Source organism: Malaya genurostris, chromosome 2 (assembly GCF_030247185.1).
Source record: "Malaya genurostris strain Urasoe2022 chromosome 2, Malgen_1.1, whole genome shotgun sequence".
In the NCBI taxonomy this organism is placed as follows: domain Eukaryota; kingdom Metazoa; phylum Arthropoda; class Insecta; order Diptera; family Culicidae; genus Malaya; species Malaya genurostris.
Genome location: NC_080571.1, coordinates 72,503,226 through 72,516,227, shown reverse-complemented (window position 1 = coordinate 72,516,227; position 13,002 = coordinate 72,503,226). Strand labels below are relative to the sequence as shown.

At 36.1% G+C, this 13,002-nt stretch overlaps 1 protein-coding gene across 1 annotated transcript in view; it reads left to right on the top strand.

The window, feature by feature from the left end:
* The window catches only part of LOC131432425 (carboxypeptidase D), a 67,829-nt gene that overhangs the window by 30,700 nt on the left and 24,127 nt on the right, over window positions 1-13,002 (top strand). The window contains exon 6 of the mRNA XM_058598673.1: window positions 7,995-8,100. Within this exon, the coding sequence (XP_058454656.1) occupies window positions 7,995-8,100 (106 nt within the window). The remainder of the gene's footprint in view (window positions 1-7,994; window positions 8,101-13,002) is intronic.

Sequence of the window (13,002 nt, the reverse complement as noted above, 5' to 3'; positions counted from 1 at the left end):
CATTTTAAAGGTCGTGCTATCGCCACCATTTTTGATAATAGTTTCACACCGTCTGGTCATAGTTTTGACCAACTTTTTTTTCGTTTATTCGATTCACAAGCCCTGCCTAAATTCTCGAATTCTGCATGACAACTGCTTCAAATCGTGCACTCGAGTTGAGATTTCATTATCCTTCCTATATTTCAATCGAGTTGACATCTGAAAATAGAGGGAGCCAGCCCGTTGTCGTGATGATATTTTTCTCTTTCCATGTCTTCGTCAGAAGAGTCTGTTGTTTTTATTGAACTACGTGATTGATTTTGAACATCTTCTTAACCGGCTCCAAGAATTATAGACGGTAATTTTGTATCATCTTATTGTTTGTGATTGCTTGCATCAACCAAAATTCGTTTTAGTCAGCGACATTTTGGTACACATAAACTTCGCAACAAGAATTTTGCGCATTTTGACGTGAATAAGCCTTTTCAAAATTTGTCAAATGGGTGAGTAATAAGTTTTTGATCGTAAATATCTAGTTTTATGTAACGTAGCAACAAAGTTTTTTCTCGTTGTCATCGGAGAAATGGTCAGCGATTTGTGATAGAATTTTCAGTAGTATGAGATAATTACAAAAAAAAACTAGAAGGAAACTAGCCTGCGAAATTGACTCGTACAGTTCAGACCAGAATCCAAGAGTTTTAATCTGTGATTCAGTTTCGGAATCCCAAGCATTTCCAGAATCCAGGACTTTTTTTCATTCCCAGAATACATATACGAAATTCTGTTCCTGAATCCTCGCCCGGTATTCAGCTCTAGACTCCAAGGCCAGAATCGAGTTCCAGAATTCTGGAAATAAAACCGGATTTCAGAACTAGATTCTAAGTCTGGATTTTGGAATCGAAATCTGGAACTGGGATCAGGATCATGATTCTAGATCTGGACTCTGAAACTCGGAAATGAATTCGGGACTTGGATCAAAATTCTTAAATTTAAATTGAAATTCAGACCAGAACTCAGCTCCAGAATTGACGAGTAGAATTCTGATCCAAAATTCAGTTGTGTATCCAGAATTCAGTTCTAAATGCATTTCATGATCCAGGTTCAGAATTCAGTACCAGAATACATGTCTATAATTTGGTTCAGAAATTCAGTTCTACAATACTAGAAGTCCAACTGATTTTAGAAACTTGATTCTAAAGATTTTTGAGTTGGTTCTAAGTTCGAAAATTAAATCCTGGATCGGGATTCTGAAACTAAAATTCAGATACAGAGTTCAATGCTACGATTCAGGTCTCCAATTCAGCTCCCAAATTCAGTTCCAGAATACAGAATACATAATACAGTGAACAATTCCACAATCCAGATCTATAATTCCGTTCTGGAATTCAGCATTAGGTTACAAAGTGCACTTCATCCATTTTCCCGTGTTTGCTGAATGTCCTTGACTCCGTCGCCTTGTCGAAGTCGCCCCGTCGCATTGCCTAAGTTGTTGCTTTGAAATTGCCCACAATTCTTCAATTGGTTGAAATTCAGAGGATTCATTGGCTAGGGGACAATCGTGTTGGTAGCATCCCGATCATCAAGTCGTAACAAGTTTATAACAAAAAATTTTTTTGTTGAAACAAGTGCTGATATAATATGTCTGGTCTCGCTAGTAGTTGAAAAACCAAATTTTTCTAACAACTAAAGACTGTCCCAGAAAGTATGGACGCACTTTGATTTCGCTGTAAATAATTCACAAGTGTTAGATATTCAAATTTTATTCGATATACTGATAATATTAGACTACAACAACAGAATATTATTCTCAACATTTGCTACTTAGCCATTGTAGACTAACTGGCGCACCTTCTTGCGAACGTTCCTCATTAAATTCCGTACAGACTTCTTGGCGACAAGTTTTGACACTTTTTTTTTATGTTTAGCAGGACCTTTTTTTCGACCCGTTTTCGGTTTATCCTTAAAGGTTAACTTCCTGATTGCATTTCGCACGGCTTTTTCACTTACTCCTTCCATTTTTGCTATCTATCTCAGTGACAGTCCGCGTTCTGTGCACCATTTGTACACAATTTTTCGACGATGTTCTGCTGAAAGTCCACGCATTTCGAAACAAACTAATGAAAACGAATAAACAACTGTACAAGTGGTGAGAGAAGAGTGTAAACAACAGGACGCAGCCATGAAAATTGACAGAACCATTGCGAAATGGCGGCGATTTTTGGTTGCGTCCATACTTTCTGGGACAGTCTTTACATTTTTCAGGCATTTTTCAATAAAAACTTGGTCACCATCGGATACGACGAATAATTCAAGTGCCCACCAGTCTACTCGATACTCTTTTCCAACCCAATGAATTACAAAACAAAAACAATTATTTCATACAACACAACCGTCGTCGTACAGAATCTACAGGGTGCGCCATCTTGCCTGGCCCTATTTAAGTGTTTAATAACTCCGCCATTTCGCAGCCATTTTATTTAGGGAATACAATGCCATTTATTGACAATTCACTCAGAATACAACACCGATCAAATGATCCATTAGACACACAAATAGGCGACCTTTATTCGAGAACTTGTATTTCTGGTGTAATAGCAGCAATTTCCTCAGTGATATTACATTCTAGTTCTTCAAGAGCCTTCGGTTTGCTGGCTTACTCAATTAATAGTCCGGCGTCGTGAAATCAAGGATGCCACTCCAAATCACATTTTTTTTACGTGAATACGTGAATCCACCTTTTGAATTCGAGAACTAAATTCAAGACATGAATTCCCAGAGAACCACAAATCGTATAAGGTAGCACGAACTAGATCATTTAAAACGCTGTTCATAATCACCATCGCATAATCATATAACTGAAGTTCATATTTTCCCCCATATGATGCTATCGCACAAGCTTATTGCGACGATGAGCACACAATCGCATAATTGATTGAACGACCTCGCCGTATACAGAATTGAACTCGCATTACTTCCATAAATGTTTGGCTGTACATGATATTCAAAATTTATCTGAATTATATCGCATTGTACGTAAAACCCCTCTCACACGATGATAATTCCTAGCATTCAATGCGATTGGCTCACAATTCTGACTTTACTGGCTGAATATAAAAATATTTGGTCGCATTCTAATACGGAGTGTTTTACTGAAAATTCAAGAACACTTGTTTGAAAAATGGTTAGGATAATTTAAAATTATCAGTATCATGGAATATTTGTGTAAACAACAGTCTTGTTCGTGAAACAAAACGAACTTCCTCACAATAAGAAATTCTACAAACCTTATCTTCTACGATATACTGTGAACACATATGTGTGAATGTGAATGATAGTTTACATCATAAAACGTAACGAGTTATTTCGCACTGTAAGATTTTAGTTATGCTTAGATATGCGATGTGACTCAGTCATCTGTAAGATGAAAGAAGAATGTATTCGTCTGAAATCGGGCTTATCAACAGCTATGGTATGGATGAGAGTAGAAAATCTCGGTAAACGATCCACAAGTTTCAGGTTCGAGCCTCGATCCGTAAAAGCTCGTTGTTATTTTTTTGCTTATTAGTAGGATGAATGGTTAGAATCGCATAGACTCTTGAATAAAAATATACTTACGATCGCATAAAATACAAAAGAAAATCACTGAAGCTGATAAACTGAATCACATTAAATGCTTTACTACATCGCATCTAGCTTTTGATTTTACGAAATTGCATGTATATCGCCTCCACTTTTGCACGCATAGGCCATATTTGCAATATGCTCTGCGATTTTATTATAACATATAACAGAACGCATAATGCGATTATAGCTTGCGATAAACGTACGAAATGGTTTTCTGGGTTTCAGATATGGATTCTGGAACAAAATTTTAGATCTCAACTCCGAACCTGACTTCTGAGTAAGCATTCAATTCCTCTCAAATCAGTTTCAGAAATCAGGTTCAGAATTCGCAACTTGGATGTTGGAAATAGACCTTTGGAACTGAATTAAATTTGGAACCTTAGATCTGAGAAAGAGTTCAGTTCCAGAATTCTAGAACTAAATTCATGAACTGAAATCTTGACAAATAGTACTCAACAGTTGCAAACATCGGATAAATTCCACAAGTCTGTTCTTTTTAGAATCACGTAAACATTCCATAAGAATTACGCAAAGTATTTCTTAAATGAGTATGTTAATCTACAAACAAACCTAACATTGTTTGTTGAGCTTTTTTACTCTTATTTGTTCAGCGTTTTTTTTTGTGTTGTAGAATATATTTGTCATCAATAAGTCATAATTCAGTGCAGGGGCACCGATATAATCGTAGAAGTAATTCAGTAAAAGTTTCAAAATTCACACAATCAATCAACTAATACGTACGATTATCGGTATTCGAAAGTGTGAAATAAGTATGTAAATTTCATTCGTATTCACGTTCTTCAGTTATGTCCGTGACATCACCTATCCGCCTTTTTGACATAATACGTCCCGCAAACTTGCTCTAAAGTGTGACTATTTTCGTTTGTTGATTCAGGAGTACTGGGTTCACTAGTTAACGTTGTACTTGCCTATGGTTGAAGATTTCCTATACGCAGTTGCAATGCATGGTTTACCATAGTGTGCAGGTTTTTCACTAAACTGACATGTAATCTGCCGATTCTCGTAGGTAACTAACAATTTGCAAGGATGCCTCGCGCCCTGACCACAAATTACGTAAGATGGAATTGCCTTATGTAGTCGCATACGTAACACTCACTCGGATCTAAGAAATTCCGCCACACTCCGATGGAAAGTATTTCTCTGTATTGCGATATAATTTTTCGAATGTAATGATGACTGACCTGCGGGGGAAAGTCATGTACACGCATTTCTATGGCACCGCCCACCACCTACACAGGGATTTTGTATTCAACGTTTTCATACTCAACACAGTGCTCCTCGTTGTTAACCGAAGCGAAAGCAATTGCATACACTGAATTAGAAGCCTTGTTGAATTATATTTCACTAACATCTTTTATGTATAGATGAATTCGTTCTTTTAGCAAGACTCCAATGTCACTCAATACAAATTGAATTTGGTGTCAATCAACACAAATTGAATTTCAATTTCAATCAATACAAATTGAATTTGGTCTCGAAGGCCAAGTTGCACGCTTTTGTAGATCGTATTTGCTTATTTTGTATACACTATCTTAGTTTTAACTTTTGAATATGTATTGTGGAACTAAATTCTAAACTGAAATTTCCTCAAAACCATCGCGCGAGTGCGAATCAAGCGTGATGAGTTATTCTTTTTGTTTCCAAAGGTTCGAGAAAACTAATTTTTTTAGTTATCTCACACTTTTGAAACTTTAAACGTGGATTGGTGTATTATGTTTATGCGTTTAGTACAACTCGAGGTATTCATGATTAAGTTCTACCCATTCTCCCACAGGGCGAATTTTGAAAATGCACCCCATAATAAAGTAAGACGTATTTACGTAAAAAACATCAGCTCACTCAAAACAATGCGCATCTCCCACGCATCGTTTAGTTTCCGGTGATTCGATCCATAATAAATGAACAAATTATATACACTTCGAACAAGGTGCGAATAATATGGTTTAGTCAGTATTATATGTATGTATGTACGTATGTTCGAAGCCACCTTCGGTTCAAGGCATTACCAATGTATGCGGGTATATATTGTAATCGCATGTCATTTTTCCAATCTCCTTTCTTCCTGAGATACTGATCAACTTTGAAAACTAGCTCAAGGCGATTCTACGTCTTAACAAGACTCCAATCGCGTAGTTTCGCTCTGAAAATTTTCTCAGGTGGCACCACGACATCCATGCGAGTTCGTTTATTTTTTTCTTTTTTATGAGTTGTTGTTTAGGGCACGTACCACGTGTTCGTTTTACTCGGGGTCAGAGTCACTCGCGTGCAGGCTCAAAAACGAAAACGGTATTAGTCAAAGACAGCCGACTCTTTTTGTTTTCTCTCTCATTCTCCTATTTCCTATTGAAGTAGAAAAAAATCTAACATAAATTGAAAAAGCTCATTATTCTTTGCAAAAAGTCATCAGACTTGAAGTTTATTGGAGTAAATGAATAAATTTCAGTTTTTATGCTGTCCGATTATTATTTAGTCACATCGTAATCAAACAGTGACAGGAGAAAAGAAGATAATGTCAATTGCTTTTGCAATCAATGAGCGTTCTGATGAGTAAAATATCCAGAGAATTTTATGTTTGACCCACCGGCTCTCAGACACTCAGTACATGGTAATTTGTAGAGCCCGGTTGGCAGCTGTCATGGCAATGTTGCTAGTTGATAGTGACAGAAATCAGCTCTGGTCCCTGCATTTTCAAAAACAAATGTGCGGAATCTCGAGGAATGCTTTTTTGATAGCTGGTCATTATTGTTTGCAGACACCATACCCAAGTTACCTTGATAAGACAAACAGCAACCTAGCTCAGTTATGTTAAATTTTGTATTTTTATTTAATAGTACAAAACAGATGACAATGTGTCACGTAGTTGTTACGACAGTAAAAATATTTACCAACCATTTGAAGAAGGATGCGTGCTCATTCTTCAAACCCAGTGTGAACTCAGCCTACTAGACCAACACATGATTAACTTTTCAACAGAAACTAAGTACAACTAACAGACTAATCTCCCGTATCCATGTATGTAGAAAAATGTAACATACGCCTTGGTTCTTACTTCACACAAACACACTATACCAGTCTTTCCTGTTGACGAATTTCCAGTGAGATTTCCGATGCCCAGTCCCGAATCGACGCAACGACGACGACATCCGACAAAGCCGACCAGAAGAGAACAGACCGTTTACTACGCCGGTGGGGCCCCTTCGTATTGGTATACCGACATGCGAAAATCCCGTCCCTATTCTTCCCTCTATACACCCACGCCCACAATAAACTATCGGCTTTCGGCGGGACCCAACAACTATTACAATTATAACAGCAACTTCTACGGCAGCCAATATCACAGTCCCCTCAAGTTCTACCGATAAACGGTGGAACAATCAGAGAAAGGAACCATTCAATAACCATAGACCATAGAGTAACTATTACTATGAACATAGGTCGCGATGCCGCATGTAAAAATAGCTGTTTTTATTGTATAAATAGTTCTACACGAACCTAGCACACTAATTAGATCACTGCACTTTCGACACCATGCAGGAAATAGGAGTTCTATTTTCCTATGAAGAAGCATGCTCCTATCACCAACTACATACTTATACATATACACATTGAAATGTAAAAAAATGGCAACAATTATATGTGTTAGTACGATAGTCCTCTATAAGTGTTACAAAAATACCGAATATGTTACAAAATAATGAACAAATTTTCTCTCACTGACCGTTTTAAACTGCTCGGTTGTAAGACATATAGTTGCAATTCTTCTTCTATTTATTCGACCAATTGATACCATATAAATAGGACTATTTTTCTGATAGTAGAAGTATCACCAGATGGCGACAAAAGCAAACTAACCGGTGTTTAATATTCGAAATAAAAAAAAAAAAACAATGCAAAACAAAACAAAACCGTCACTCTAATTATCCAGTATTTTGCACTTGTAAACCAAACAGCCCAATGTCAAGTCTATTAAAGTGAATAAAGCAATTTTCGAACAAGTATTACCCCAAAATTGGCCTTTTATTAAGTATTCAGTTTTTCGCATGTTTTTTTTATGTTTTTGGTACTTTAAAATATCAAATACTTGAGGCTTTCCGGTGACCGCGGATAAATGTGTATGTGTGTATGGTGTAGTGCTTTCAAGGTAAATAATAGACATTCGTTTGTACAGACATACTTCCGTCAGCCAACTAACCGTCAGAAAAGGCCACTAACACAGAAGCAGTCAGTTTTAGCCAGTGAGGTGGGTTGTGTGGTGACTACACTAATGTACATACTTATTAACTCCGTTGATAGCTAGATTTGTTGTAGACCGAGCAGTGTGAAGCTGCAGATCCTAGATTGTGATTAACAATATGGCTCTCGATAATTAGTTTCAGATAAAACGAAACATCCTCGGGTTATACGACAACAGCCTGACCAGTATGGATTCCGGAGAGCACCTCGATTCGATCATCATAATTTTTCCGCCATGGAAGCGTAAGTTATTTTTACTACTATATTACATGCACTATTGTTGAGCTTCAAATTATTCTCCGAGTTCAGAAACGTTTAATCCAGGGGCGGCGGAACAGATTTCACCCACTTTTTCAGGTGTGGGCTCAGTATACTTCCAATAAGGCTTCCGCCGCCCCTGGTATGAAGAATACGATTTTTTTTTATTGTTGTTGCTATCGACACCTAATAGTTGGCCATTTTCACTCGATCCATATTTTGAGAAAGGTTTAAATAAAATTCCTTGAAAATTTTCAAAAAGCTATCACCCTCATTCTTGTTTCCGTCCGTATCGACCATACGACGAACGGATACTTTCGAACAAATACGAATAAGCCATTCTTGTTTTCATTCGAATGAATTCTAACGCGACTCGTTTGTCACAAAATATTTAAATATCAGTAAACTTCTTCAAATAAAAGCTAAGCCATGATGAAATCACTCCAATTATTTTATATTTCCGCTTAATTCGTTTTACTCCACATTGAGAATCGATTCACATTGCTTGGAAATTAAACTAATATTCAAAAACCAGCTAAAAACGCTTCTGAAATGTTCACTACTCTGTTCCTGATTTCATCGTAAGGGAGTTTTATTAATCCTATCGTTGGTCCTATATTCATCCTATTAAACAAAAATTATACCAAAATATTGCACTATTGGACTCTCAGGTTCAAAATGTCAGAATTCTTCTCAAAAGGTCCTAATGCCAAATGAAGAGACAATACACAATAATTTTAGAACCAGTTTGGTATCAATCCGACTTTTAAAAATTATTGGGTCATTTTTGATTCCTTCCGTTAAACATTTCAAATTGTACTGTAGGGTTAATATGGATTAGTCCTTTTAAAAATATGAAAATGTTAGATGCACAGCCGATGAATCACATACAATTAACAGCGTTATGTTGACATATTGCGGAAAGAAACCAGTGCTACGCTCTCTCTAGTAATATTTGATGCCGAAACATTCAAGTTGAACTGTAAATATTATTAATATAATTAAACTAATTTCGCGAACACCAAAAATATACTCATTGTATTGTGAGAAAACTTGGCAACCTTGCGATACGAAATGAGATGGAAACAAGGTACGATAAAGTAAATAAGTTGCAAATTTTCATCTCATATTCTAAAAAATTAACATTACTAATTATGAAATCGTCCAACATTGGATAGTGGTCCACAATTGGAAAGTGAATTAATTTTTAAACGGAAAAAACGATAACTGAAGGATTTAAAACCATATTTTGAATGAGAAAGTGTGACAAAAACTTTAATAAACGTATTAAAACATTTTACAGTTTGGTTTAGGTTGAAAGATATCAATGATTCATGTTCAAAGTTATGAGATGAAGTGATAAGATGGAAATAGGAGCTCTGATGAAATAGGGAGTCGTTACCCTATATGGAAAAATACACTCTGTGAAAAACCTTTCACTATTTGAATGCGATTAATTCAAAATTTAATCAACCTAATGATCGGAATAATATTTTCTGGAATCTCTCCAAAAACTATAAAACTGATGCAATTTAGTATAATGTATATTATTTTACACAGCCTTATACCATATAAAATTATCTTAACATAGAATCATTGCAAGCATTGAAATAAATATTTGATAAAGATTTGTAAATTTTCAGTAGACGTTGTTTTAAATTCGCTCAATTTTGATAGCGGTAGCATTTAGCAAAATTTTGTTTATCACCATCGAATAACAATTTTGCGTTTTTTCACAAAATTGAATAGGAAAACATTTAAAACTGCGTATGTTATGTCTCTGAGCGTATCTTTTTCCATCATCATCTTTTCTGTTAGTTTTTCCAAATAAATAAAAACATAAAACATAAAATAGAGTTATATCAAAAACCTCTTTGTTTTCTATATAGAGGAGCAAATTTGAAATTCCAGGATAAATACAGGTAGAAATGTGATCAGGTTTGAAACACTTAAAGCTCAGTCTATTTTGTATCAATTTATTATTTCACCTTTTGATTAACCCGGTGAACGATCGTTAGTAGGTTGAAGCCGGGTATAGATAAATGATATAAAAAACCTTTTGATTGGAAATATTTCTAATGTCGTTTTCGCTTGAGAAAACTGAAACTGACCCAGGGTAGTTTCATCAAACAAACACTTTTCAAGAAACTGTGTTGATTTCGCACTTAGCAACGGGAGTTTGTTGTGCAAAGCTGATATAAAAACCAGGTTCGAAACTGACTCAGTTTTCAGTTCAACAACGTTGAAACTAGGTTCAAAACTGGCTTCAAACAAACGGTTTAACATCAGTTGGAGTGGAAACTGGGTTAGGTTTGGTATCAATCGAAAACGACATAAGTTTCGATTTGAATGTATCAGCCACGTATTTTCAATTGTACATGATTGAAATTCTGATTGATCCTATTTTGTCTGCCAAAAATCTAAGACACTATGCTGGCTTACTGGATTTCTCTAACGGAGACGATGGTTTCGAAGAAATAAGCGATTTATCAGCCGAGAAGCATCTGATTGGTACCAAAATCTATCCTAGTGGCCAGAATACCTACGTTACCCTATTAGAAAAAGTACATCTATTTCTTATGATATATCTCGATGAACATTAGAAAAGGTCCCAAGTGCAAATGACTCTTTCTCTTGGTTTACTTTCTCTTTCAATTATTACGGCAAATTCTAGTAATTTCCAACAATTTCTACATTGCATATCGAAAGTTGGTGGTTTTTGCTATTATCCTATGTAAAGTGTTAGATGGAAAGATTGCAGATTGGATCGTAATACTCGAAAGAGAAAGTAAACAAAGAGAAACTGTCATTTGCACTTAGGACCTTTTCTCGTGTTTGTCTTCATATATCCAGACGCGTACTCTGTCAGTGTCTTCATCCCGCTTGCATGTGCCTGGCAGATTTCCCCCAGACGGCCGGAAGCGCCTGCTAGAAGGTTTTGCCGAATTGCTGGCAGAATCCCGGTAGAAATGGGACAACCGTTTCCAGCAGAGAATTTCGCCTAGCGGTTCTGTCTCTGCTGGATTTTTGCCATACAAGACTGGCTTAACCGTTTTGAATAGGTTCTTCACTTTTATCGCCTTTGGTTTCAGTTTTTTTTTATTAGAAGTTTTAACGATATGCAATAACATAGCTTTTGCGCTACCAAACATAATACGCAAAGCTTCTTCTCTCAATACACTAGTATTTTAATTTCATGTAGCTGGTCTTAAGATTCGTTTCCATTTTTGGATGTACATGCAGAATTGACGCATATCAAATGAAACCGACCAGAAAAAAGAAGGAAGAGCGATCTTGCAAGACGTGACGTGGCGAAAGAATGACGCAATTTCGCCTGCAAAATTTCTGCCGGCTGCCAGAATTTCTCACAAGCGGGATACAGTTGGAAATCTAGTGGTGTTTTTTTTTATTGAAAAACACTGGTGGCGTAGATTGCTCTGGCTCTGCACTTTCGAGCAAAAATTTCAATCGCCTGATGGTGTTTCATTGCTAAGCATACTTTTGATGCACCTTTGTTATTTTAAGATGCCGGTTTTACAGTGCATGATCAGTAGTATTATTGTTTGCACTTCAATTTGTAAATTTGTGAGATTCAGTTGCATGCCACAAAAATGCTTTGGACTTCCTCAGAAAAGCGCAAGTTTCACTGAGTCAATTGACTTCCAAGACAAAGAATAATATGCATTTAAATCAAACCCTGTGAACACAAACCTGGTCTAGAAAACGGTGCAAATTTTCATCCTTTTATGGGTGCTATCGCCGATCCAGGAAATACAAGAAATGGTCTGAGGCCTTTCAAGAAGCAGAAAAAACCGAAACGAAGTGAAAAACAAACCGCAAGTTATACAATCAACTATTATGCAGAAAATCATAGATGATGAATACTACGTGAAATTTTATTGTAATACGCTCTACACGATCTGTGCTGGACAAAGTATTGAAGACTCCAATGAGTCAATTTTCACAGAAAATTTTGGTAAAAAACAATGGTTTGGTAAGCAATTTGTAAGTGTAGAATGCTTTTGAATCCATTTGTGTCAACTGCGCAAATATACATTCGGGAATTCTTGCAGCGGGGCCTACTCCCCGTAATCCAAAAACATCATAACCCAGAGAGACACGGTAGCTTAGTGCAAGGGTAATAATCAATAAACACAATATATTCCATCATGTTGAATGAATATTTCTCAGATTCAAGTCAACAATTTGAGAAGTTCGTGTAGTTCAATTCGGCTTTTTAACCTTCCAATAATTTGTCACATTATCACTTCATTCAGAATGTTCGAAGAGTTATCCGGGAAGAAAATTGGAGTATCGAATTTCCCGACCATGATTACTTAATTATTTTATTAATTGTTTAATCATGACAACGGTAACCGACTTCTTTCCGGTTCCTAGTCAGGTTTCATTTGTAATATATACTTTTTGAGAGTCAAATACATAAAACTGGTAGCTGGTCTTGTTGGTGGAATAATAGAGCAACCGTTATAAAATTTTGAATATATTTTTCTAAAACGGATGTGTGAGGATTAGACTAGAACGGTGAAAAAAAATTAAAAATCGCTGAGTTACGAACAGAATTATGTAATTAAGAAAACTAGTCACATTTCTTAGAGGGACTAGACACTAAAATGTAAAGCGTAAAAAGAATTTGATAATTTTCCGTCAGTTCGTCCCGGGTATGATCGTTTTACTTTATTTCTATTGTTGTTTGTGAAATCTAGTTCCTGATTGCCCAAGGGAGTTGGATTTTAGAGTCATTTTCTCACGACTATTCTCTAGTCTATCTACCACGAACTGGATGAAATCCAGAAATGTTTAGTAGTATCCGAGTTGAAATTGTTTTCAAAATGAAAACATTGAACATGTTTAAAAATTACTGATTGA